This window comes from Syngnathus typhle, linkage group LG3 (assembly GCF_033458585.1).
Source record: "Syngnathus typhle isolate RoL2023-S1 ecotype Sweden linkage group LG3, RoL_Styp_1.0, whole genome shotgun sequence".
In the NCBI taxonomy this organism is placed as follows: domain Eukaryota; kingdom Metazoa; phylum Chordata; class Actinopteri; order Syngnathiformes; family Syngnathidae; genus Syngnathus; species Syngnathus typhle.
The window spans coordinates 10036508-10064417 of NC_083740.1; the positions used below are offsets into that span (position 1 = coordinate 10036508).

General features: G+C 41.4%; 4 protein-coding genes across 7 annotated transcripts; 2 read left to right on the forward strand and 2 right to left on the reverse strand.

Moving 5' to 3' along the window:
* Positions 1 to 778: 778 nt before the first annotated feature.
* Positions 779 to 3828, forward strand: lg3h22orf23 (linkage group 3 C22orf23 homolog). Of its 2 annotated transcripts, XM_061273367.1 has the most exons (7): positions 779 to 1519; positions 1899 to 2021; positions 2138 to 2200; positions 2689 to 2862; positions 3099 to 3233; positions 3518 to 3618; positions 3719 to 3828. In XM_061273367.1, exons 1-7 carry the CDS (start codon positions 1516 to 1518, stop codon positions 3788 to 3790), a joined length of 672 nt encoding a protein of 223 aa, XP_061129351.1. In that variant the 5' UTR covers positions 779 to 1515; the 3' UTR covers positions 3791 to 3828. The 2 variants fall into 2 exon arrangements, with proteins under 2 accessions (XP_061129351.1, XP_061129352.1); XM_061273368.1 differs by lacking the exon at positions 779 to 1519 and having other exon boundaries at positions 1896 to 2021.
* A 5-nt stretch (positions 3829 to 3833) lies between these two features.
* micall1a (MICAL-like 1a) lies at positions 3834 to 16674 on the reverse strand. 2 transcript variants are annotated; one of them, XM_061273361.1, is made up of 16 exons: positions 15883 to 16674; positions 11834 to 11882; positions 10747 to 10888; positions 10531 to 10631; positions 9446 to 9576; positions 8287 to 8885; positions 8147 to 8207; positions 7573 to 7991; positions 6920 to 7263; positions 6724 to 6858; positions 6512 to 6638; positions 5907 to 5997; positions 5594 to 5667; positions 5117 to 5231; positions 4934 to 4980; positions 3834 to 4817 (listed from the first exon to the last, which is right to left on the reverse strand). In XM_061273361.1, the coding sequence occupies exons 1-16, from the start codon at positions 16026 to 16028 to the stop codon at positions 4690 to 4692; spliced, it is 2709 nt and encodes a 902-aa protein (XP_061129345.1). In that variant the 5' UTR covers positions 16029 to 16674; the 3' UTR covers positions 3834 to 4689. The 2 variants fall into 2 exon arrangements, with proteins under 2 accessions (XP_061129345.1, XP_061129344.1); XM_061273360.1 differs by having other exon boundaries at positions 6920 to 7299.
* Positions 16675 to 17269: 595 nt separating this feature from the next.
* Positions 17270 to 24759, reverse strand: LOC133150818 (probable ATP-dependent RNA helicase DDX17). The gene is made up of 13 exons (XM_061273362.1): positions 24467 to 24759; positions 23679 to 23841; positions 23446 to 23542; positions 23214 to 23347; positions 22962 to 23027; positions 22534 to 22675; positions 22256 to 22416; positions 22001 to 22173; positions 21671 to 21781; positions 21526 to 21587; positions 21384 to 21443; positions 18860 to 19093; positions 17270 to 18662 (listed from the first exon to the last, which is right to left on the reverse strand). Exons 1-13 carry the CDS (start codon positions 24511 to 24513, stop codon positions 18256 to 18258), a joined length of 1857 nt encoding a protein of 618 aa, XP_061129346.1. The 5' UTR covers positions 24514 to 24759; the 3' UTR covers positions 17270 to 18255.
* Positions 24760 to 24914: 155 nt separating this feature from the next.
* Positions 24915 to 27638, forward strand: ntan1 (N-terminal asparagine amidase). Of its 2 annotated transcripts, none has more exons than XM_061274373.1 (10): positions 24915 to 25100; positions 25366 to 25396; positions 25988 to 26053; positions 26133 to 26241; positions 26308 to 26381; positions 26482 to 26535; positions 26618 to 26671; positions 26753 to 26850; positions 26974 to 27087; positions 27189 to 27638. In XM_061274373.1, exons 1-10 carry the CDS (start codon positions 25020 to 25022, stop codon positions 27354 to 27356), a joined length of 849 nt encoding a protein of 282 aa, XP_061130357.1. In that variant the 5' UTR covers positions 24915 to 25019; the 3' UTR covers positions 27357 to 27638. The 2 variants fall into 2 exon arrangements, with proteins under 2 accessions (XP_061130357.1, XP_061130355.1); XM_061274371.1 differs by having other exon boundaries at positions 24918 to 25100; positions 25294 to 25396.
* Positions 27639 to 27910: the final 272 nt, after the last annotated feature.

Sequence of the window (27910 nt, forward strand, 5' to 3'; positions counted from 1 at the left end):
TTGAATGATCTCATTGCGCCCACATAATTAGTAAGTGGCTGAAAAGGTCAAGTAGTATCGTTGCTATTTCGTGAAGATTATGTTGTTTCTCATTCATGCAAACATCAGCAAGTATAAAATGACAGCAAATGAATGATTCGGCATGCAAGTGCACTGTGAAGCTTGTGCACATGTCACACACACTTAGTCTCTTCATCATCCTAAATTCTAATTTAACGTTAAATCTGCATGTACAAAGTACAAAAAGCAGCACCAACAGGTGTTATTCCACAAAATGAAACACCTTTAAAGCCAGATGAGCGAGATGACCCAAATGACACGATCACAAATTAGTGTTTACAATTTCATACAACAAAAACTTCTACGTTCATTTGGTCAAAATGTTGCTTATATCACGATTCATCTGGACGATGTCTAGTTTTATCTCAATCCACCGTACACTATTGCTGATCATGTAAATGGTTCCAGTAAAGAAATCTTTTTGCGCATTATCCCACTGTATTTTTTAAGAAATTACAAAAAATAACAAACACTATAAATGAATCACTATTTAATTGGCCCCAACAACAACAATAACACCAACAATAATAATAATAACAATAATAATATATATAATAATAATAAAAATAATGACAAACAGTGATGCTTATGATAACTTTGAAGACACACACACGTGAATGTCACGTAGCTTTGACTTCTGAGAAGACGTGTGTATGAAAGGTGATTATATTCTCGCTGGTATCTATCTTCTAGCTGCCAGCTGCCTCTGCACAGATAATGCATGACCATCCCATCAACGATAAAGACTCCCTCTCTTCCCCCCCGGTGACGACTGCACAGACATCATCTTCAATATCCAAAAGTTGCGGTTGGTCGGCTCACTTAACATATAGTCTTTGAGCCAAAAAGAGGAGAATATTCACAAGGGCCATACAAAGAGTTTTTTCAAATAAGTCTGAGATCAATTGTGCTTTGTGTTCATATATCCCAACCAATGACTTTTCAAGGAAGGAATAACACCAAGCATGGGATAATACAGAGAAATGTGGTAACCTTCATGCGTTCATAAAGCCTAACGGGCCTTTTTCTCAGTATCTATAAATTATCAAAAGTATGCTACATATGCTCTCTCTCTCTGTCTCTCTCTCTGTCTCTCTCTCTGTGTATAAAAAGCCTCTTACGGCCAATTTAAAAAAACAAAAAACAATAATGTGTGTATAAACAGCCTCTTACGGGCAATAAAAAAAAGAAATTCAATGAATGCAATCCTTTTTGGACAAGTGGAAAATTCCCGCCCCCTAGCGGCAGTTTCTGTTTATGCTTGCCAGTCTGATTTCTTTTTTTTTTAATGATGTGTTGTTGTTTGGTCCATAGATTCACCCATAAAAGTGCATGTTTGAGTCGAAACTGTCTTAAAAAAATACTCTAGTCTAGTCCAAATATTACTTTCTGCGTGTTGTTTCTTGGTTGCTATGGATACCGAACGCCAACTCCTCAACGCCATGGACGGCTGAAATGGGTAAATTACTATGACTAGATTTTTTTTTTCGCCGACCGCATTGTAGTCATAGCTTCTTTCGGATGGCCATTATGACTGTCAACCCAAATAAATGTATGAGCACCTCCTATTATATGCAGTATAAGCAACAAAACAAACTGACAAATAACTCGTTTTCAAATCAGACAAGTAAAAACCGGTCAAATATTAAAAAAAAAAAAATCTTATTAAAAGTGAAGACAATTTGCAATTCTAGTAATGACACACGAATTTAATGCACAATTTGTCTTCGCGGGCCACATAAAATGATGTGGCGGACCGTATCTGGCCTTGAGTTTGACACCTGTGATCTAATCTATTATTTCTATAATTATAAAATGACTGATTGGATGGGGAAAAGAAAAAAAAGTCAAGAAGCGGGATACACAGATGGAGATGTCATCTCAGACCAAAGTCAGAGGAGGGCAATGGAAGCCCACAAGAGACAGCAAGTACAGCAAGCAGACCCAGGACCTGCTGACATGTAAGATGCACCAGATATGCACTGTATAGAAATCAATCTAAACAGTATTGATGTGATTTTATTTGTGGCATCACTGTATGCGCTCTATGTATGTATTTATCCCATTCTGTCCACAGCAATGATGCAAGAGTTCACTCTCAGCAACCGCCAAAGAAAAAAGATCATTGACTGTCTAAAGGGTAAGTCTTCAGGGGTGGGCAACTTAAACGGTGGAGGGGCCTTTAATTTTTCATTAGTCTTAATGGGGAAGTCAACCCCCAAATTTTCTTTGTCATATGTTCTGTGCAGCCCAACCAGTCACAGTGTTCTGAGTAATGTTTCATTTGTGGAATATGAATTAAACAGGCAATAAATGTTTATCAGGGGGCAGCCATTTTCCCCCTTGCTGTCAACTGAAAATGACATTGCAGTTGTCAGTTTTCAACCAATCACAGTTTTCTGAAACCGAGCCATGTTTCCTAACTAGATGACAAAAACACATTTTTAAATGAGAACAAAATATGTGGGTATTTGTTTTTTCAGTAACCCCCCCCCCCCAGTAAAGATTATGATTTTCCCAATTGGTAGATTACATTGACACAGTTACAGCACTCTCTTCTTACATTAGTGGCTAGATTGAGGAACACGGTAGTAGTGCTTGACTAAAAGCCCAATATTCCACCCACAGATGGCTCAGCCTTGCCACTGACCACTGAGCCCACATCATCAGCTTCCTGTCTTCAGCCGAAAGCCAGTCAATGCTACCCGAAACTTCTCCCGGTTCGGCCTCTGAGAAGGAGTGCCGTTTCTTGTCGCTCGGGAAACAACTATGTCCGAGAAAAGTTCTGTCCTGCTCCCACAAGTATGTTACTAGCCAACAACAGAATCTACACAGTAAGCTATAATGAAAAACAACAAATTTCCATATAGCTGTATGTGGTATGTTACATCAATCATGGAAAATTTTCTGAAATTATCTATCTTAAAAGATTTTTGAAAAAAAAAAGTTTCTTAATTTTCAACCGTGAAAATATTAAAGCGAGGGTGCTGATTACTTTGCACACGTTCATTTTCTGCAACTTCTCTGACTTGATCAAGGAGACTTAGAAAAAGAGAAGAGGAGGCTTCAAAACATCCTGGCAACAGGACAAGAACAAGAAGAGACAGCCTCCCATAATGTTGCTGCGAATCGGAAGCCGAAAGTGGTAGAGGAGAAAGACCGCTATCAGGAAGGTCAGCATGTATGCACACTCATTGATTCATACAATGTTTAGCAGTAGAAGGTAGAACATGTCTGGTGGCCTTCAAAGCACTCTTAAGTTAAACTTGGACTATGATCGGAAGATCTGCGCAATTCTGGTACTTGTGTCATGAGCGGCGAAATATGAGATGGTGGCAAGTCACGGAGAGCTTAGAATATGACGCATGCTGTTGCATTCTGTCCGACTGTATCATCAGAGTTCAGCTTCACAGTAGGAAGACGTGGGTGACAGCCAAAACAATGTATTCTGTTGTAGTTCTGGATGAGATTCGGGAACGACGACAATTCCTGGCTGACATGGCCTCGCTTGGACAGGACAAGCAGTACAGCCACATCATTAACACAGAAATTTCACAGGTAAACGGTTTTGCTTCAATTTAAACAATGTTATTGATTGATGAATTGTAAACTTTCAGATCAATTTGTGATTTTCATGAATTTCTGAACTGTATTGTAGAAAATCAGGGAATTGGAGGCGCTGAATGGCAAACTTTCTCGGGAAGCCGTGTCTGAGCTGAGTGTGGATTAGTTCAAAATTTCACATTACATTCACAAGAAATAAATTACGATAATTCACTTGTATCAGTTTTATTTGTCTCCCTTCCAGTCTCACCATTTATTCAATAACCTTGCTGCTGTGATTGCCATGAAAAAAAGTGACAGATGTCACATGGCAGAAGCGCCTTGGTTCACTGAGGAAGACGATGTTTATATACAATAAAATAAATGGCAGTTATGCATCAGATTATCTTCCCCACCTTAAAACGAAACACACAACGCACGCACATTAAAATATAAATTAACACAAGACTTTCCAAGTTTAAAAGAGATGAAAACTGTTGTTTTGCCATTTCTAAAAACTTAAAAATGCATATGTGACATTTATCATGAATAATATGCTCACGTGGACATCGGTAGTTGTCATGATTCACCGTGTTTGAAATAAATTTGGTTTGCCTCCAAATAAAGTCAATAAATATTGTCACTCTGCTGCACCATATCTTTGACATGCATAATAATAAGTGAAGCCCAAAAACAAAAAAAAGACCTCAATGTTTTGTTTAAAAGCAGCTTGCATCGTACATGAAGTAATCTTTTGGACACTTTTTGTTAGTCTTTGCCAAATGTCGAGAACAAAAACAGCCTTTATGACATTACCTGCCTTTAAGACCTTATCTGATAAAGTGAGACGCCTTGAACTCAAAAGCTATCAGCCTTGGATTACAGGTCACTTGAGCTTTGATCAGTGACTGCCAAGTAACACCTCACAAGTCAGTGCAGTACCGCAGAGAGCCCACTCAACAAATGGGAGAGCTCTTAAGCACTTGAGATGGTTATCATTTTGACTCTTGGTGGAGGAGCGCCACAGTGGCAGTCAGTGTGGCACTTCACCAGAGCCTGAAAACACTTCAAACCTGTTCGTGTATATCAACTGTTGTCTTTTTGAGGACTTTTTCCAGATTCTCCTTTCAGACTCAGCCTCTTCAGGACCTTTATAGGTTTGAACTTTGCCCCTTTTTTCTTCTGCTGATCTCCATCCGACTCCTTGTGGAAGTCTGATGAAGCAAGGGGGGGGATTGACACAATTAGTGACAAATAATATAGGACTGAAAGTGACTGTAAAAAGTGTAGCGGTATGTTTGAATCATAAAACAAAAATACCAGTCAGTACCTTTTTTCTTCAGCACGGCTTCCATAAACTTATCCTCCTCTTCCTCCCTGTGAGAAATGTGTTGTTAGAGTTGACAGTGGCGGCATGTCATAAACTGGCGGCTCCCGAACAGGGGAAAATCTCTAAGGTAAAGAAGTGTCAAAGAATTTTACAACACACTTCTGTCATAAACAACAGGATTACCTTTGCCTGTCCTGATCCATACTGTTGACTATTTGGTTGCGTTGTTCAATGATGGTAACCAGCTCCGCCATCAGTTGTTGCTCACGGCTCTTGTCCTCCTCAGTCCACTCTTTCTCTGAGGGGAGGTGCAGGATGCATTTAGTTTATTTTTTTATGCTTGTCAACGTACAGTATTGATAACTTGTAAAAGACATTTTTAAAAAAGGCAAGTTTGTTCCTGCAAAAAGTAGTGATTGAATGAGCAATTGATTTCTCTCCACAACAGAGGCCTTTTTTTAATCACCATGAGAATGTTGGGCATGGTACTCATATTCACCTCATGGCTATGATATTAATACACACAATAGGCACTTCCTGTGCCTCCACAGAGGAAGGCTGCAATCATGCTCAGATGGAGCAGATGAGCTTTGCACAGCTTTGAAACACAAACAGCTGGCGATCAAAGGAAGTAGTGCTTCCTTGAGCCCTCAAACTAACCTGGTTTGTTGAGAAGACACCTCAGCTCATACTCCACGTCGGCCTGTCTCTCCTCCAGGTTCTGCTGTTTCGCCCTGTGACGAGAATTAAACGTAGAGGGTCACACTTAGTAAGCCAATGAGACTTAATATTAAGAAGGTCGGTGACCTATGGGCTTTGAATAACATTTCAACTGAATTTAGTTTTCATTGTATGAATGGGGAAAAAAACATTGCACTGATTACACAGCTCTGTCTGAAGCAGCAAAGATTTTTGGGAGTTTTTGAGGTTACAAAATTGTAACACTTGCATCTTGCTGCATTCTGATACGTACGTGTAGACCAGCTCGGCTTCACGCCGGACTAACTGATGTTTCTCATGAATGAGTGTGAACCAGTCAACCAAGAGGTGCTCCTCATCCTCATCTGAAAGCACAGATAGTCACCTATAAACGTCTATGGAATTGTAGACAAAGTCGTAAAAACGGGTGAATTTAAGTTGACCTGTGAACTTTTGAATCCATGTTTTCAACTCTTCAACATTTCAGTATTTTTTGCGTGAGGTGGGTGACAAAATTCACAAGGTGTTTTATTTTTCCCAAGAAATCTCCTTTTTATATTTTACTTATAAAGTAAAATTTGACTTTGACTCTTCCGGTCTCTTTGCATCTCTGTTGCAACCTGTTGATGACACTCTAAACTCAGCGGCCACTTCCCTCTGAGAACATCCTGTTTAGGTCTCAACTCTTGCAATGGCTGTTGACCAATTGTTAGGCTTCGTCTTGGTCTCATGATCTTAGCATGAGAATAGCATGATGAAGAGCAAATATATTGCCTGTTTTTGTGGCAAACGGAACATACGTGGCATGTTCCTTTGCACAGTCTCAGGACAGATTGTTTCAGATGAAACAAAGAGGCAAGAGGTCGTCTGGTTTCATACCATTGGGGTTGTCTCTGAGCTTCTTTTCCAGCTCCACGCCTTTTAGCTCCAGCTCATCGAGCCGTATTTCCAGTTGACTCATCTCCCCGTGGATGTCTTCCACTGGGATGTACTGATCTGACTGCACCTGATCAGTATTTGCATGGGGAGAACCACTGTGAGTGCCAGTTTTGAAATATTCTTTAAAAAAATATATATATATATTGTTGTACCTTGCGTTTGATAAGCGGGAAGCCATGACCAGGGGCTGGGGGTCTGGAAGGACGAGGACCTTTTGGGGGCTTGCTTTTGGATTTTCCATGGGAGGGAGAAACTTTCTTGTTGAACGGATTTTCCTTACAAATGCGCTTAAAAAAAAAAGATCATTAGTCTTGATGAATGTTCTGTATTTGTAAATGATTTTGTTACCTTGTGCGAAGGTGTAGCCCCTGAGGCTAATGGGCTGGGAGTGGTTGTGGGTCGTGGTGGAGGGGGTCCTGCCTCTTTGGTCTCGTTGCTGCGACTGACCTGCGGGGTGGCAGGCGCCGAGCTCGCATTTGACTGCGCGGGGGACTCGAAGGGGCTTGGGCTGGAATGAGGCAGACGGTCGGTAGAAGAGGAGGATGAAGGCGAGGCGGTAGATGGCGAACAGATGGAAGGCTCTGAGATGCTTTTGGTGAAACTAAGCTCCTGGTCACTGCCTCCACCGGGGGCCGAACAAGGTTGGGACGAGCTGTGGTCGGAGCCAGAAGACAGACTCTCCACACTGAGAGCTGGAGAGCAAGAAGATTGCTGAGAATGTGGATGAACTGAGAGGTTACGAGAAAGAAGAAGAAACCAAGGAAGCAGAAGTAAAACAGGTTTGAATATAGATGGAATGGAAAAGATTAGGGGGGGCAAAAACACAAAACATCTGTCAAGTGATTTCACTCCTCTTTTGAGGGAATTTGACAGTCAATGTCCCATGACAGTTGCCAAAACATCATCTAGCCAGAATAATTAGAAAAAGTATGCAAAGATCACCAGCGAGTTAATGGCAGTGAGTGAAATCATCATCTCGTGTTGCATAATCAAATTCTAACCTTGATGAGCAGTAGGTGGCTGCGGTGCACGAGGAGCCGGCCGTTTCTTGCTTTTGGCACTTGCCGGGCTCGTCGAGCGGGAGGAGTTTCCTGTGCTAGGGGGTGTTTCCGCACTGGCATCGTCAGCCGCCTGTGTGATGCTGTACCACGGATGACTCCCCACCAGTGCTGTTGGAATCGCGCTGCCTTCCTCTTCGTCCTTGGCCTCGTTCGTTTCATCCTCATCCTCCTCAAAGGGGTTGGGGGGTAAAGTGGGTGAACTGGACCTGCTGCTGTCCTCTTTAAGAGAAGACACAGAGCCTGTGTTGGGGGGTGTCGCCAGTCCCGTGGGGGGTGGGGGAGGGGGTTTCTTCTTCTTGGTTTCTGATTGGACCAAGGCAAGCCAGGGTGGATCTTTGGGTTTATGGACACTGGACAAGCTGGACAGTGAGACAGACACATGGAGGCATCACAGAGGGGAAGACCACACAACAATGGGACGAAGTGCTCAACATTGAATATGATGTCGCTCAAACAGGAAAAACAAGTGATGATGTGGTCAAAGAAACTGAGAAAAGGAAGCGCGTTCACATACCTTCTTGGAGACTGGGATCTTTCTCTCGGTTTTGGAGGGGTGGGTGGCTTCTGCTGTTCACCTGCAATTGCAGAAGAAATGATTAACGAATCACTCATTGTCACCGCTCGATCATTTTGATTGCAATGTTGGTCACGCACCAGCTGCTTGGCTGTCTGCTGTCCGGGGTAGCTTCATCCGTGGGGATGGGCGGGGTGGAGGGCTGGGATCCGCAACCCGACGAGGTGCTGGCACTGGTCTGGCAACAGCTTCGCTTTGATTGACAGGTTGAGAGGGGAGGTCCCCATTCGCCTCATTGCCAGTTAGCGTATCTCCTACCACGGCTTGCTCATGATCTTCGTCATCACTCTCATCAAAAGGGTTAGGAGGAGAAGGGGGGCGGTGTTTCTGTTCTGCTTGTCCGCTATGATTGAGCAAATCTGTGTCTTCCAAGGGGGCCTCATTGTTTGTTGGTGCAGGGGTGACTATGACAGTCACTTTCGCTGGTATGTCAGTGTCATTCACTTTCCTCACAGGGGATGGAGTCTTTCGCTGGCTCATCTCAGAGGCTGCGGCGTGGGGAGTCTTGCTGCGACCCATCCTCACCGACTGGACTGCAATGGGGTTCTTGCTAAGATCCGGCCGGCCATTCTGGTTTGCTGAAGCTTGCCTTGAAAGGTGGTGTGTGCAAACCAAAGCCCCACAATCACTTCCCACTTTATAAGATCCAGGTAGCAAAGTGCTACGACACTCAGTGCATCTGGAAAGACAGGCAGAGAAAAAGGCAACATAACTATCATACTGTAGCTGTCAAATGTAAACAGCAGAGGCATGACACACCAGAAAAGCAAAACATGTTTGGACAAGTTCCGTGTGGAAGAGTCCTAATCGCAATTGCGTCATACTTTTGGTATTATATTGACTAGAGATTGTGAGACAGTCCTCTTGTTAAAATATCAGTCGCACTATATTAGCCTCCCAATTTCCGACAAGCACTAAAAATCCAGAAGACTGGACGGTGGCTCCAAATGTATTTCTATTATCACTTATGAGGTGTAATTTTTAGTTTAGCTGGAAGATTTCAAATTAATTCAGAAGAACATTTTATATTTATACAACAGTTTATATTTTCAATTGTTTTGGTTAATGCCCCGCCCTAGGCTAATCTCCAAAACCCCCAAAACAAAAAAAAAAGACTCATTAGCGGTGAAGTAAAATAAGAGTTCAAATAATCAGAAGCCCATTAGTTCAGTAACATACATTCATAGTTTGGTTATATGTCCCCTGAATTAACTTCACTCAAAGCATCTTAGTGCTCACCTGAAGCAGTTTCGATGGTACAGCTTGCCGTCCACCAAAAAACGTTGCACCAAATGGACGTGCTGCTGACAGGCAGTGCAGGTGCTGCTGAGTGTGGTGCGCTTCGCCACCTCTAGACCCGTTACCTTCGTCTAAAGCAAGCAACCGGAATGGATTGCGCAGGCAGAGGACAGGGGGGAGATGTCAGGGGAAGAGGGGGATGCAGAGTAATGGAGGGGAAGATCAAACATGAAGTCAGGATTTGAGGATGTGGATTCTCCTTTTCGTTTACTTCATTACGACTACTCCCTGCAACATCTACTGCGTCATCCAAGATCACTTTCGTTTTGAATGTCAAAAAATAAAAAACCCACAAGACTTGGTGAATTTTCAAGCATCCCTTCATCGTTAGGAACGACACTGAGTGTAAGTTGAAAATCAGTTAAAAACAAAATCACACAGCATGGGTTAGCACGATAAATTTACATTATGGAGGTCAGATTTACAGTATTATTTGAAGGTTTTTAGATCGGGGTCGAGGAGATTAGTGGTTAGGAGCGTGGCACACTGTGTTAGGGAAGCACAAGACTACTACTATGAACAAGAGCGGGTTAAAAAGACTGACCTATCTGTTTTACTTTCATCTCTTAGCCCCCCCACCACTCATCTTATTGCCTAGGCTCAGGAACAGAGAATGGAGGGGGGTTCAGATTTGGGGAGGGGGACGTACAGGAAGAGGGAGTGGAATGGATTTCCACCTGAAGACATGATCACGCCAGCACATGGGAGTGTGGGATGGAGAAACGGCATGCCACAAAGAAGAAAAACAGGATACAGAGACTATCTTTATAGACTACTACTGTTGTTGTTCTCATGGAGAAGACGAAGATATTAAATACCATGAAAGGATTGAATTGTTTTCATTTTACAGAGTTATTACCCAAAACAATATTTCAAAGCTCATTCATCTACTAATAGACACCGATGATCTGAAAAGCATGCGGTTTTAGAGGAAATATTAATTAGCCTCTGAAATCCCAATCATCACATGCATGGGGAGAACTCCCATTTGTATGTCTGAACATGTTTGCACATGTTGTTCTTACCTCAGATTCAACCTCTTTGCCCTCTAGTGGAGTTGGAGGCCTTTTGGTGACTGGCTCATTTTGATTAACAGAACCCAGCCTCTTCATGCAAGGAGGGTTTGCTGTAGGGAGTCGATAATCCGCTCATTATACATATACCGTCATTTGATGCTTTACTGCTCTGTCACACACAGAACTACAACAATTATTTTCTTTTAGGGTGTTGGGTGTACTAACCTTGAGATTTGTTATTGAAGAAGTTGTAGTACTGAGAAACATAGGTTATGACACTGAGCCTGTCCGGAACTTTCATGGATACCATGTCTTCTGGGTCCAACAGCGCAGGTATCCCGAGCTGTGCCTCGGCCACCTCAAAGGCCTACGTCGAAGCCAAAACAAGAACAAGAAGTCTCTCATTTGTCTTGAGCAAAGATTTGTAATCATCCTGGCAGTGGGGCTTCAAACGGGTCATGGAAACAATCACGCAAGCAGTAAATACTTTGGACTTAAAGCCTACTTCACAAAGCATTGGTGTGTTACGCCACCATCAGCAGGTCATAAAAGAGTGTTTTGTTCCTTGGCTGCAAGCTGTCCTACCGTAGAAATTACAGGCTAGCTCCTGTTACGTAACATTACAGACATTATTGTAGGTAAGCGTGCGCTCTACAGTACATACACAAACTACATATAAGGAAGCGTACAACGATTAAAAATATATAGATATTTCAAGAAACCAACCAAATTGTATGTAAGAGCAAAAATACTTATATGCTGTGACTACAGTCTTATGAAAAGGTTGATGATAGACTAACTATTTGCTGACAACATTCATTGGGGAAAATAAGCAGGCAGGAGTTCATGAAAACTTAAATAGTGGGCTTCTTGTTTGCAGTCTTAAATGACTTACTCATGCTTTCGCCTCAGGGATATAGTAATGAACGACGTGCTTTCACTTATTATTCAGCAGATTTTGCTCCTGGCTCTTTGGCAAACGTCTTCACTTTCTGATGGCAAAAAAAAAAGAAAAAAAAAAAAGAAAGGCGCCTGGCGGCAACAAAGTCCTGCCAAAGTTGAGCTCACACAGTGAGGAGACTCCCAACCATACTTTTGGTTTACTGACAAGAGTGAAAACTCGAAACAAGAGAAAGACGTTGAAGGTTTGTGCTGGTTTCATCGTTAGCGGCAATGTACAAACAGGTATTTCCGCTTCATAGAATTAAGCTAGGAATTTGCATGTATTATCTCCACCTTTAGTTATGAGAATACTTATCAGAAGTGACAGATAACTTTATTATAGGCGTGCTCACAAGAGGAATAAACGTACCAGTCGGTTGTTCTCATAGACGTCATCTTTGGACAGCGAGCCAAAGTCTCTGCAACCAGATACAGAAAAAACATCAGTTTCTAAGTAGAACTGGGCCAATTTACCACATGAAAAAGGCCTTCAGCACTCAGCTATGGTGTACACTGTACAGTACTTGTTGGCCTACTTTTGTTAAGAACCTCGCAAAAAGGTTGTCTGAGGCCTGCTAAGTCGTTAATCTTTTTAACTATTAAAGTTTGCTACTACAAAATCCAACGATGATCCAGCATGAAAAAAAAAAAAAAGACAAAGGGGAAAAAGAGGCAGTGGTGGTGCTATGATGATTACAAAGGTCCAGAAGCTAGGAAGTCTCATCAGTAAACATCCTGCTTTACTAAAGTGGAAAATATTTCAAGTGTTCCTGGATGAAAGTGTGCTTGTCCGCTTGTCTGCAAAGGCATGTTGGAAAGAGCGTACAAGTTTAAATAACACTCAAGTGGGAAAAACAAAGAAAGGGGGGGCTTGCAGAGACTGTGGAGGTGGAACTCCCAGGAAGGCCAAACCTCAGGAAATAGCACACATAAGTGACATGTGTTCGCTTGAAACTGCTCTCCAAGCGCATAAACACACTGAGCGGCAGCTTCAATTTAAAGGCTAGTTTTGATGAGTCTTTTTCAAGCACACATTGTTGCTGTGCTAAATCTGTTGGGGATAATTTTGGAGTGTCTTTGAACTGACGCGCCCTCACACAGATGACGAATTGTGAACCCAGTCCACCATGACACTGCTTCTTTCCAGAGTTTATTTTTGGCAAATGGACAACTGTGGATGAGAGTGTTTGTGCGTGCGTGCAATCCACTATCTGGATCCGTATGAAAATGAACTGTCTGTATACTTCTTTGGGGTCCATCCCAAGCTTGCTACAGATCTTAATGACATATTTTTTTCCTACATAGTCTTGATGACGGTCGAAACTGAATATTAAATAGGAAGAAATTAGCGGTGGAACGATTAATCGAAAACGAAGACCCAGCGCCGCCTGTACTTCCTGCGGAAACTCAGGCGAGCGAGCGCTCCTCCGGCCGTCATGACTACATTTTACCGTGGCACCATTGAGAGCGTCCTCTCCAGCTGTATTGCTGTTTGGGGTGGCGGCTGCACTGACTACAACTTGAAGGCCCTGCAGCGCATAGTGAACACGGCTGGTAAGATTATTGGTGCTTCACTCCCCTCCTTGACAGACATTTACATCTCCCATCTCACCCGCAAGGCGACCACGATTGTGAGTGATGTGAGTCACCCCGCTCACTCTTTGTTTGAGCTTCTGCCCTCTGGGAAGAGGTACAGGAGCCTGCGCTCCCGCACCACCAGACTCACCAACAGCTTCATACTCCAGGCTGTTAGGATCCTGAACTCTCTCCCCCTTTCTGCGTAGCGTCCTGTACTTTGCGCTATGCTTACTGTCTGCTGTATGCACACTGGCTCAGTTTTGCTCCTCCTATTTATTGTGTTATTTGTTTATTATTTATTCATCACTCATTATTTATTTATTATTTATTGTTTGTGTCTTCTTGTTTTTATTTTGTGTCGCCTACTTGTATGTCTATCGTGTACTATGTCTCGTCACCGTGGGATAGAGGAAACGGAATTTCGGTTTCTTTGTGTGTCTTGACATATGAAGGGATTGACAATAAAGCAGACTTTGACTTTGAAGAAAGAAAAAAAATATATATATATTTACAATTTAGTCTAAGTGTGGACTACATAATGAATTCAAACTTGTGCACCCAATTCTTACTTTATGAATTGATATATACATATTATATAATATCTATTATATAACATATGTTTTATCCCAATTTCGCCCATCCTCAGAGCCCCCAAACTACTTGTGTCCATGATGAATATAAACTTCTAAACACAACTGCCAATCTCTGTGAGAACACAGCGGCAGCGGAGACTCACTACAATGGATACCACGCATATTACAGAAGTAAATCCAGTTTGACAGGCAGAGGCCTTGGCTGCAGATTACCCTGACAGGCTGTCTGTCTGGATCAGAGCGAGCCGGTCTCTGCGACTGCGGCTACTGTACACACTGGGGGATGAACAGGGAGCCATGCTGGGACACAAATGGAAGAAGAGACAGAACTGAAAAGCTGACTATTGAGGGCTTATAAACTGCACGAGTTGCACAGTTACTACTGTGCAGAGTTCAGAGATTTTACGCTTCATTAATTGAGTCATCCAGGGGATCTTTGCATGGTTTTCTCATTTTGTGGACCGCAGAAGGAAGAAACTTCCTTCCAATCACATTTCCCCTTAGAAGATAGGCGAGGAACTACTGTGGACTCCTTTCACATATTACCCCAACAACAACTGATAAATGGGCTGCATTGCACCACATCTTTCACCTTACACGTCACCTACTCAATGCTGCCATGTGGATTAGCGCTGTCCTGATCTGATCATGTGATCAGAAATCGGGGCCAATCAGGTAATTCAGATAATTCTAATACGGTGAAAAACATTCAACCCCTCACACACACACACACAATTTTTAAAGGTTATAAAGCCAAAAAATAATCTTGTGGTACAAAAATATTGCCAAATCAAACAGCAACAACTCAGTTTTATACTAAACAATGTGACAAAAAAAAAAAACGAAAGGCAGAAAATGTGCCCACACTGGTGCTATGAATTAGATTCTACAAAAATTTAACTGTTTATCTGTACAGCACCAATTTGTTTATAAATGACCAAAAAAAGTATTCTGCGTGTTAACTAGCAATACTGGGACGGAGTTGATTGACAAATGGAAACAGGTCCTATATTAAATGCGGCCACGTGTTATCAAGCATTCTCATCAAGCGGCACCCAATAACTCAGATGACATGGCTCGGCGACAGGCAGGCGACAAACTCTTATCTTCTTATCTATAACAAAATCAACTTGCCACGGCTATATTCAAAACAAATTGATATCAATTGTTATGCAAACTTCCAGTTTTATACTGTATTCATACTAGCAAGCAAACTAAACTGTTACTGTTTTATCCAATCAACTGTTAAAACATGTTTAAAAAAAAATCAACTGTCATTGCTGTATTCAAAATAATTCATACAAATTGTGATTCAAACTTCCAGTTATACTTCCAGTATACAAATCATATGTTATACTGGTCAAATTTCTGTTTTCCTTTGTTTTCAAATTTTATTCAAACTTCCAGTTTATTTGTTACTGCCGTATTCAAATCATGTTATACTGGTCAAATCTATGTTTTCTTTTGTTTCTCACTTTTTTCTTCATGGTAAATCATTTAGATTGTGTGTCTGGCAGTGAAACCTTGGCTGTAATCGAGACGGGATTAGATAAACAGAATTGCTTCCTCCCGCTACCCTTTTCAACAAGTCATGTCAAACAAATGCGGAATTAATCTGTAATAAGTGTGTTGTTTACTTGTCGAAATAAACAAATCAAAATCAAATCAAAGTTCAGCGGTGCAGGCTTTGATTCGGCTCCGGCCTTCCTGTGTGGACTTTGCATGTTGTCCCCATGCATGCATGGGTTTCCTCCCACATTCCTAAACCATGCACGGTTGGCCGATTGATGTGTGATTGTGTGTGTGGATAGTTGTTAGTCTGAAGCGTGCCCTGCGATTGGGTGATGCCCAGTTTTGGGGTGTACCAAAAGACTGCTGAGAAGGACCCCAGCATGCTCACAACTCTGAGGATCGGCGGTTAGGAAAATGAATGCATGAATTGAAAATCTTATTTTAAATCAAGACATCAACTGGGATTATATCACAGGTTTCTGTGACTTGCTCATCAATGAATTTTAAAAAATGATATTTTTGTCCATCGTTTAAAAACGTTATTTAATTGCAGACTTTTTTAAGATGTCTATACATTTTGCTGTTTACACCCCTGATCAGGTTTTACAGAACTAAATTGTATGAATATTTTCCATGTTTTTTCATCAGTCCCAGCATGCAATCAGACTTCTGACTCAAGGGAATTCTTATCATTTCATTGTATTGAATTTCCACAACCACTGAAACATGTACTTACATCAACTCTGGCCTGAAGCGATGGATGATGGCACAAAACGCCAGGCCGTCCCGAAAGGACGTCGACATGTCTTTGATTTCCACATCGTGATAGTTTTCACACTGTATCCGACACCACTCTTGAAGAGCCTTCAGAGATCCCATCATCGTTCCGAAGTGTCCCAGGAGATTCGCCGCGGGGCGACGGAACCGGCGATACTTCCCTTTTAAACACTAATGAGATGCTGCGTGAACGAGCCAAATATTAGCCAACTTTTTGCGACCAAAAGTTGCATTGTAATCCCCAAATTATCTGACCTCTGAGGTCAAGCAGATGGAAGAACACAGATGATATATTACAAGTTGCTTGCTCCGAGCTTACCAGCAACAAAGTTCTTAGACCAGTTAACTTTGCTAGCAAGCTAGCAGCGTCCCAGACAGTAAGTATACTGTTTTTTTAAATCACGATTTTGCTGCAAGACTGGAGAATGATAATTCCGTTCCAAACCAAGCAGAGGTAACAGTTTCCTCCTCGCACTGAGGTGTGACCGCAACACGCTCTTTTCTTCTTTTTTTCTCTTTCCCACTGTATCCCGCAGTGGCGGTTATCGCGGTGCGTGAAAAGAAAAATCCATTGTTATTGCCACAAAACGTTGTTAAAACTCCCCACCGTCAATCGCAGAAGCTTGTGACCGATGCCAACTCATCCTCGCTTTCTTGGATTGAGGCGTTGACAACCATCTAACCTCCACAATGTCACTGTGGAGTGTGTTTGATTCAGCGCCGCACCCCACCGGGGGCGCTACAGAGAAAAAAAGCTAATCGCGCGGTATTACAAAACCACGCGAGATTGTCTTGCTGAGGATTTCTAAACATGGCAGCGGCGTAGTCGTGTATCAGTATGTGACATTTGTCATAAACGTGCGCTTTTCAATTGTTTCTCTTTTGTATTGCCTTCTCTGTATGCTATAACGTTTTACGCGTTACAAAAAAACACTAAAAGATGTGAATGCATTTCTTCTTAAATAGGTTGCAAAGGAAACGTAATAGTCTTAATTGAATAAAAATAAAGCTTTATGAATGATGAGCTCACGTCGCTGGGTAAGCACAAAAGTTTCAGCTAGCATGTAGACCTCAAACTGAGATGCTGGCCTAAGAATTCTCAAATGGGCTGAATCAGCTTTGTTTGCACCGCAGTTTTGTTTTATTTCCATTGACTGGGACCTGCTGGTACCCACAATGTTGAGTCAGTACACCGTGGACTCCATCTGAACGTTTGCTTTTGTTTTTTTTCCAAATATATTTTACTGCTAATACATCATGTACTGAAAGCTGGTTACTTGTCAACGTTGTGATTCTTGACTACTGATTAGATGTACTAATGTGCAGGTTAAAATTGGCAAACTAAAGATATGAAATTGGTTTGTTATTTTTGCAACAAATTTATGCAAAAAAATAAAATAAACATTGCATAGGCACATGTAAAAGAAAAATCTGTTTTACACCAAATTTGCCTTCCAAACATTTCACAGCCTGATATACTGACCTCACCTGGACATTGTCCCAAACCCAAACAGTCCTACTATTGTGAGGCCCAAAAAGAGCAGAATTCCAGTTAAAGAGTAAAAACACAACAGTGTGTGCAAAGTTTTTTTCAAAATCATATACAAATAATGATGTCTACAAAAACTGACCATTAAAAGTTGAATGCACTGATAACAGACAAAATGATACAGTCCATGATAACTACACAACACAGTCATGTTTACTGTGAGTTACTGTCCAAGTCTAAAAAGTAAAAAGAAAAAAAACACACACTAAACGGGTACTCCCCATAGTAAATACAGCCGTACACAAACTTTTATATAAAAATAGAATGTAAAAGCTGGTAATAAGTGGTATACAAACGGTTAAGACAAGATACATTTATGGAATATTCAAAAGATAGCTCTTGGCCCCAGCCTGGTGGTTGAGGGTAACTGCTACACAGGTTAAAATGATTATGGGGGGGTTGCGGGGTCACAACTTGAAAAACTCTACTTTATATAACAGGTAGTGTTTTTTCAAAAAAAAAGATCAAAATATGATCCCTGAGGTTTGAAGTTATTTTCCCTTTTCAAGTGTCCTCTGAGCTAAATGTATTTCAACTAGAACATTATTATTATTGTTGTTGGAGTTTATAAGTGGTAGAAATTGCATGGAGTGGTATGACTAATATATTTTTTTCACTTTGGTCTGGTAGGTGCGCAATACAAATTTAGAACAAATAATCCAAACCATTTCACTACTACAGCATTTGGCTCACGACCAGTCCAGGGTGCCCCCCGCTTCAGCTCACTCGCGGGCCTAATGAGGACAAGTGGTCTAGAAAATGAATGGTTATAGATAATTACTACTAGTGGGAAGAAGGGACGTAGGGAGGTGGGTTAAACGGGTGAGGGGGATTCCCCACAAAGCCCATTAACGGAGGCTGTGGTGATGGCGCAAACTTCATGAGAGGCTGTAGCCCAACAGGCGGCACGGATGGAGGAGGAGGCTGGGCAAACTGACCCTGAAGATGACTCGAGTGATCCATCCCTGTACCGCTAGCAGATGGGCCTCCGCTCGGGTTGCGGCTGCCACTGTAGCCCTGGTACTCATCCGAACTGTGACTCGTCCTGCTCCGGTCGCTGTACGAGGATGAGGGGGCGTCATCGTTGCGGCTGCTGCTTCCCTCACCGGAACGCATGCGGCGCTGACACTCATCGCTGTACATCATGTTGGGATTGTTGGAGCTGCTGCCACGGTAACGCATTCTGCCACCTGTGACCAAAAACAGGAATTGGTCAGAGTTTCCAACTTGCTGGCTACTGAACATGGGGGTAACCGGATAATGGCATCCAAACGTGGGGAGAACATGCAAAAACCACACTGGAAGGCAGTGTAAATTTAAATTTGGTAAACACTGCAATAAAAAAAATCAACCTTTCTCCATTCCAAAGATGTCTGGCGATATTTACCACTTCCTCTTCCGTGGGTCGAATCCACCATCTGAAGCAGCATAGGGTTGATGGCCTGATTGGCCTCCTGCAAAACTCGGACAAGGTCACGAGCCTGCCGCGCATTCCCAGGAGTGAAGAAGGTGTAGGCAGTGCCTTTGTTGGTACTGCGGGCCGTACGTCCAATCCGGTGGACGTAATCTTCAGAGGAATTTGGATAGTCAAAGTTGATGACGAACTTGATATCTTCAACATCTTTTAAAGAAGAAATATGTTTAAGAGACTGGCAGATGTCATGATTATTATAAGAAATCCTCAATTTAAATATTCGAAAATTGATGTTTACATTTGGATATTTTGCATCAGATTTAGAGCACAGTTACGGATGAACTTACCTCATAAAATGAATTGTGTATAATCAATTACAATCTAGAAATAATTCATGAGTGTCGCACATTAACCATATTACTATATCCTGCTGGCCATTCACCAAATGTGAGACTAACAGGGTTTTTAAAAAAAATAAAGTTTCAAAATAGACAAATCCACACAAAAAAAACCCTCATGCATCTTCATGAGCTATTTTCATTCTTTGCCAAACATATTGTGTGTTGTCCTTAAGTAGAGATGCTCCTAAAATAATAATTCAAATGTATTACAATCAAACAGACAATGAAATCATTTGAATATGATCATAATGACAATACAATATATGACTACTTCTCTGGTTCTTCTATATCAAACAAATTTGTTTTAGGTTCATTTACCTGACATGTTTCGGCGGAATCTTCCGCCTTCATCAGAGTCTGATGAAGGCGGAAGATTCCGCCGAAACATGTCAGGTAAATGAACCTAAAACAAATTTGTTTGATATAGAAGAACCAGAGAAGTAATTGAAAAAGAAAAAACAAGATGAACCTAGTACAACGACAATATATGACTGTTGTGTGAACTGCTCATTTCTGGGTCTACCACGAGCTGTAAGAATGTAGAATACGCTTATTATACAATAGTTGGGGAAGCCCCGATCGCAACAATCCAACTCTTATCACCTATTGTTGCTATGATGCGAAACATTAGGAATCGAGTACCACTTTGATTTTTACGTACAAGACACCAGCAAAACAAAAAATTGCCAGAATATTTCAGCAGAATGCTCTTCACTGTCTGTTTCTCATTACAGAGGACGTGGGGCTCTGACCGTACTGCTGTGTCTGATCAGGAAGTTTCCCCTCCATTATTATTTTATTAAAAAATATCAAAACATAGCCAACGTATTCATTCAAATACTATAGAAGCCGGACGGAGGTCGTAGCTCATGGCGTGGTTAAGAAAAAGGGCCGGTGCGGTACTTACCCCCTTTGTGTGGTGATCAGTCCTGGTTCAGAGGGAGGGGCTGAGGGTGAGGGAGACCGGATTCTTCCCTCACCTTCTGCGCACACCAGCAACGTCAGACGGGAGCAGAACCCACACTTACGCAGGTTCTGTTGCTCTCTCGCCACATTGCAGGACCCTCCTCAGGCCCTGGCCAGGACTGGATCCAGACGAGCCCATCTAACACGCTCACTGTCTGTCTGCTTTTTTTGGGGTGGGGGGTTCGCAGAGCAGACAAACAGTCATCTCCGGCAGCTCCAATGACAGGCTCGTTGGATTCGCACACTGACAGTATCGGGCTGGGGAAGGGGGTCTATGTTACCCATGGGAGGAACAGTGGCTTTAACACCTCGAAAACTACACAAACATCTACTTTTAACAGGACTGAGCGTGCAGTGGCAGCAGCAGCGCAGACTGTTATAGCTGCCGCATGCTGCCAAATCCTGAGAGGAGAAAAAAGGACAAAAAGGAAGAAAAATATAATAATGGGAATTTGGACAAGTCAGAAACCTTTCACATGTATTGTCAACAAAGATCCCCACATTATTTTCTTCCTGTTTTGTCATTTCACATTTATACATGCAATAAAGTGTCCTGTAGACCACACACATACAGTCTGTATGAGTGAGTAATGTTTATGGCTATGGCGTGTCTACTTAACACGGACGGACACTCCATTCCGTTCAGGCAGCATGCCAAAGAGCCCCCCTTGAAGGGTGTATTGAAGCTATAGCAACAAGAAACAGACCAGTGGACCAGAAAGCCAGCAGTCTCCTTATTGGACACTGCATGGACAACCCTTAGGCAATCAGGCTCTAACACGTGGCGAACCTCCTATCAATCATTCCAAAATAAATTCATTCTTAAATAAAGAGCAATCGATGGACATAGTGGAAAGTAACCCTAAATTATAATAGGAGAGAAATTCACTTCATTCAGTTGAGTTGCCGATCAACAGTAATACAATAATGTAGCTCTTGTTAGATCTGCTTATTTATTCCGTTGTTTATTTACCTTGTGATCACACACAGGGAGGGGGTGAGGAGGGGTAAGTATGGGAAGTGTGTTGTTGGAAAATTAATTTCTGACAACTTTGTGTGCATGTGAATTCAAGTCAATTCTAAAATGACCACAGAGGTGAGAGATTATTTACAAATGTGAGAGGACATACCCAGACCACGAGAGGCGACATCTGTGGCAATCAGAATAGGAGCTTTCCCGCTTCGGAATTCTGTCAAAATTGAGAAACAATTGCGGAGAAAATTCACCAACTGCCAGGAATGTTCTAATATCTGATGTCGTGTTTGTCCAACCTGTGAGCACCCAGTCTCTTTCTGGTTGGCTCTTGTCTCCGTGGATACACATGGCTGGCCACCTAGTGTGAGAAACAGCAGCAGTATGTTTACCTAGCAGGCTCGGTTTGACATCACCACGGTAAAGAGCGGTCAGAGTGCTCACCCATCCCTTCGCATCCTTCCTGTCAGATCATCACAGCGTTTCTTGGTCTCCACAAAGATGATCGTTTTGTTCTCCTTTTCTGCCATAATCTCTTCCATAAGCTGCATAAGTCTACACATACAAAAAAATGGCATGTTTTAAAACAAACCGTTTTCTTGCTCACTGATCCCTTAACAAATTACTGCTGAAACTCATTTGGCCTTTTTTGAAACCGTGAATTATAGATAATGGATGATGCGCACAAAAAAATGTCCTTCACCAAAAACTCAAAATGAATGCATAAAATCAAGGGCAGCCCTACAAGCAGGGTGATTTTCCCCACTTCCTTACTTGTGGTCCTTTTCTCTGTCCATGCAGACGTCAACAATTTGCAGGATGTTGTGGTTGGCACTGAGCTCAAGGGCTCCTACATTTATCTGAATATAGTCCCTCAAAAAGTCTTCAGCAAGTTGACGGACATCTTTGGGCCAAGTTGCACTCCACATGAGGGTTTGTCTGTCAGGCTTGAGGACAGAACAGAGGAAGATAAAAGATTAGTGAAACGCATATAAATGTATCTATGAGAGCAGATAGTCTTCCTCCTACCCTGATTTGTTCAACTATCTTGCGAATCTGTGGTTCGAATCCCATATCCAACATGCGGTCAGCTTCGTCCAGCACGAGGTATGTGCAGCGACTCAGGTTAGTCTTCCCTGACTCTAAGAAGTCAATCAGGCGACCAGGCGTGGCGATGCAGATCTCAACACCTAAAAGAAGAATATAAACTAAAAGTAAAAATGTTCTCTTTCAAATCACCAAACATCATGATGTTGATTCCAAACTTGTCACATCATGCTTCCATGGTCATCTAACAGCATACCCACCCCTCTCTAGCTCTCGAAGCTGCGGTCCTTTGGGTGCTCCACCATAAACACAAGTGGTTTTGATTCGGGAAGATTTGCCATAGTCAGAAGCCACTTGCTGAACCTGCTGAGCCAGCTCTCTGGTCGGGGCAAGGACCAAACACTATTAGGAGAGACTTGATTACAGACTGAACAAAAATGAATCACAGCAGACAAAAATGTGGGGCAAATTAAAAAAAAAAAATCCAGAGCCCTGGGACAAATAGGGCTGTGCCATATTAACGGTATTTTGCCAATGATGTTCACAGCCATAAGCCATTTTAGCACATTCTTTACGGATAAAACTAACTTCATATATGGACAATTTAAATGCAAAACCCTTTTGTGGTGGATTTTCTTTGATCTGCGAGTTCTGCTATATTCGTTACACATGGAGCGCAGGAACTTACAATAGGACCATCTCCTCTCTCCAGATAGGGCTGATGATTAATGTGCACAATTGATGGAAGGAGATACTACAGATGAGACAAACAGAAAGGCAAGCATGGTGTCAGAAACTGCATAGAATTGAGCACAACTTGAAATCAAAGTAAAAGTTTTTGAAAAGTTGAGTTGACAGCAATTTTATTGAATACAAGTATAAACCCATGACTATGTATCATTTCGTAATTACCAAACAAAATAGTTGCATTCATCCTTACAGCAAGAGTCTTCCCAGAGCCAGTTTGCGCGATCCCCACCATGTCCTTGCCACTCAGTGCCAAAGGGAAGCCCTGAGCCTGAATCGACGTGGGTTCCCTGAAGTTCTGCTGCTTGAGCACGTCCATCACATATTCTAATGAAACGATAAGATAGCAATGTTACTAGACTAATTTATATGGTTTGCAAACCATAAAGCACGCAGGTTTAGATGTTTACAGCTGGTGTACTCACGTGGAAACTGTGCCTGTTGAAAAGTCGTTACAGGCTTAGGACAGTCAGAGCCTTGGATGGTGATCTCTCTCTTTCGACGAAACTCTTCAACTTCATACTGGTGAAGGAAAAACGGGATATGACTTTGACAAGATTGAATCTTCTATCACACGTCACTTAAATAAAGCAAGTAAGGGCAGTTATAATAAATTTGTCAAAGATTATGTTGAATTCAATCAAATAAAGATATGTACCTGACTCAAGCGCTGAACTTCTGGGTGTTCAGTATAGAAGTTCTTCTCAAACTTTGGCAGCTCATCCAGGTTCCACCTCTTCTTGCGGAGTCGGTCGCCAAGGTTCCCAGTCTTCATGGGTGGGGGGCCATAACTGCGACCACCCATTGACCCATAACGAGACCTATGAGATTACACATAAGCAGCACTGCAGGATCAGACATAGAGCGTACAGCAACAATGTCAAGTGGTAACAGCTTAATTGCCATATTTAATATTATTTATTGCCTGGAATTTTAAAAGCTGCATGGGGCATTTGATTGTTTTGATTCTACAAATTAGTCCGGCCACCATGAAAAACAATAATTAGAGAAGTAATAACGTATGTCATAAACTTACTATGAATAAAGCTGAGAAAATTAAGTTGTGTAGTTTAGGGATGGAAATGTATGTATATAAAAATATATGTAACATTGTAGTTGCATTTCAGGCCAGCAGGTGACAGTAGTTAAAAGTTTGAACTCAAGACTACAGATATTAAAAAAAAAAAAGATGAGTTCGAGCATTGCTGTATAATTTATACATTTGCTGCATGCTTTGTTTATTTATTGATTGATTATTTCCCCAGAATGAAAACGGCTTTGCGTTAGGTTACACGACTTTTGATCTAACATCTAATCTAAAAAATTGTTTACGCGTTTCTCAACGATAATATTCGACTTGGTACTACTTCAAACAATCTACTGGCGCGACTGAGACCAAACAACAACACTGAATGCATCAGATCACATTTAAGGACGATGAATTACCCGTCTCGTCCACGGTCCCTGTAGTCATAGGAAGAACCCCGCCTCATAGTTCCAAAAACAACAGTACCTACGTAGAGCCTAGGCTAGTTGTACAACTATTTTTTGCCCCTTAATCTACAATAGAAGCACGCTTATTTGACAGTAAACAAGAGAGAATAAAAATTGCACAAAATCAAGACACTTTATGACTAAAATTACGATTAAAAATTGCCCAAGTTCTGACGCGTCACGACGACGTGGAGTTGCAATTTATCTCTCTCTCTACACACGCTCTATTTTCCCCGCCCACTTTTGATGCGTACGAACAACTGGTCATACAGCGTAACTCCAGAATTGCTGCGTAAAAAAATATTTACGTAGTCATAATAGTGAATATATTTCTTTCCGTTAGAGGGTACTCTTATCAAAATTGTCACCGTGAGAGATTCAATTAAATCGTAGAAGAAGACCCTTACAGGAAAAAGGAAGTTGTCAGTACCCAACGTCACCGTTAGATATTATGATATGTGGTGTGACTGTGAAAGTAGAATGTTAATTCGTTGATTTTAGGGACATGCCTTTGTTCATTCAAAATATACGAGAGGATCGTATAACCTCAACGGCAGAACTCTTCGACAAATATCCTCATTTACAGGTCGGTTGCACTGTTTCTTACAATACCATCTACTCTTTGGTAGTTACCTGTACTGATACATTATTTGATTTAACTTACTTCACCCCGTCATTTATCATATGATTGAAGATATTCAATATTTCTATTATTAGATAATAATCATGACCAAAAAAAACGTGATCGTTTTGAGTAATGTCCGTTTTTCATGCAACAGGAAAATGCTAAAGCCTTTCGTTCCCAGCCACTCACTGATGTTGACCCCAAGTGCCTCTTGTATGTCCAACAGAGAGAGTTTGCTACAACGACGCCAGCAGATAGTAAGGAAACAAATGTTACTCTTGAAATTGCTTCAATATACAACATTATCAATTAATGCTTTTACGAGAGACTGACAAGAGCTACCCAACAACAACAAATCAACTGTGAGAAAACTCTTAAAATATGAGTACTGATAAAAAAAATCTCACGTGTAATGTTGAGTGCCACCACTACGCACGTAGACAAAGTAGTTATGCCTCTATTAATGAAATAAATATCTATCATCATGATAATATAATAATAGCTATCATAGAAATAACTTTAATCTGTCAAAAGTAATAATAATAATTATTTCATAAAATGTAACTAATGTAAAACTGACATTGCTATTGAATTGTAGTTCAACAGAATTATACGTACATACATACATACATACATACATACATACATACATACATACATACATACATACATACATACATACATACATACATACATACATACATACATACATACATACATACATACAAGAAACAACCACTTTTGTCCATGTGTGTTCTAGGATATGTTTTGTAAGCCTGACTCCGTTACAGCAGCCCAAATAAAATGTTGGATTTCACTTAACACTTGCGTCTTACTTGCTATGCCAGATAATGTTTCAGTGATTGGATCTGAGGACGCCACCACCTGCCATTTGGTTGTGCTGCGGCATACAGGTAAAACCCGTGTACTGGTTTTCTCACTTGTATGCTTTTTAGGCTACATCTGAGTTGAAAGTGTCTTTCTCATTGTTAGGTAGTGGAGCTACCTGCCTTGCACACTGTGATGGATCCAACACTTACGCTGAAGTGCCCCTTCTCATCAAATCAGTGACATCACTGAATACCTGCTGTCATGAGGGCAGGTATGAAAGGAACAATGCAGTACAAGTTGTAATTCATTTCCTTAACATCCTAATTCCTCCAAGTAGACTTGAACTCCATCTTGTTGGTGGATTTGAGGATGAGGCAATGACATCCCACGAGCTCAGCCTTAACATACTGGGTATTGTCGTATTTATTTATATTTTTGACAAATGTATTTTTTCACCTGATGTTTCCCTGCTAAACAAGAAGAGAATCGTGCTGAACTTTTCATTTCACAGCAGCCTTCCAGCAACTGCCAGATGATATCCATCTGCAAACATGTTGCATCACAGGTAACCTAATTTGATTGGTACATCTTATTGACAAATGTCATCATTCCCTCTCATCTCTTTTTCTCTGCCCTCCCCCCACCAGAAATGAACGACATAGTCATCAATGCTGTTCATAGGCCTGCAGTTTATGGTGTTGGTCTGTATTTGTTATCTTGAAAGCGATGCTGTTTTAAATGCATGCTGCTACTTCATTCGTTCTTTTTGTTGTATGTTTAAGGTGTAAATGTGAAAACAGGAAAAGTGTTCCCTGCAAATTTTCCTTATAAAGGACCAGCAGAGGACCTGCGCTCAGCACGTACCTTCACAGGGGGACAGGTACCTGTCTAGTGCAATTTCCAAATTCGCCTATCATATGTTAAGTATTTGTTTTGTTCTCAGAAAAAAATAAGACTGTTTTGCTTCCAAGAACATCTGTATCAGGTTTTTGTTCATTTACAGATGGTGGAAATTTATGACCCTAGTCGAGGACTTGTGAAAGTCGGCCCTTGCAAATGGTCCCCTAATATGGATTTTGCCTTTTGGTTGTCACAAGATGATGCCATCATTTTAAAGGTAAACTAATTAATAGCTCTTATGATTATCGTACCAATGGTGTGTCTAATGGACGCGGCCCCGTGTTTATATTAAGTTTTGAAATTTTGTGTCTTAACTAGTACTTGTCCACATCGCCAAAGGCTGAGCCACCACACTTCGTCCGCCTCATCAAATCCACCATCCAGTTCCTCCTAAAACACCCAAACTCTGATGGTCTCTTCCCTGAGGGTCAGCCACAGCTCTTCCACAGGAATGAAAGTGGCGACTGGGAGAGGGTTGCCTGTTGACCTTTTGATAGATTTTTTTTGACCATCTAATCACTATCTAATTTTTTTCACTGTGTCTTAAAATGTTACGTTAAGTCTATTGAGTGGCTATCATGACTCATCTGGCCGGCCCAGTAGAGAAGAAGACACAAGCTGCATGTGAGCTGATGTCAAACATCAAATGTTTTATCTCCTTCGGTATTGTGTAAATCTCCAACTCTGCCTCATCATTTTGCTTTTGATGCACATTGGTGAAACTATATTGTCCTTATTTCAAATAAAATAATTTTACTGGCCAGTGCAGATTTTTGTATATATGTTTGAGCAATGAAAATGTAAATGCAATAATATAATTTACTGCCAACCTCCCAGTACCTACTTACAACTTACAATGCATATTATTTCGCATCAATAGTTGTCCCTGACAGGCTGTAAGTGGTTAAAAAGCTTCTGCAATGTAAGACCCTAACCTGTTAGAGCTGTGGAATCAACATTACATCGTGATCGAACAAAGAAACAGCATTTCTCATGCATAATATTAACCTAACAAGATTGATACGTAACTCACTCAGTGG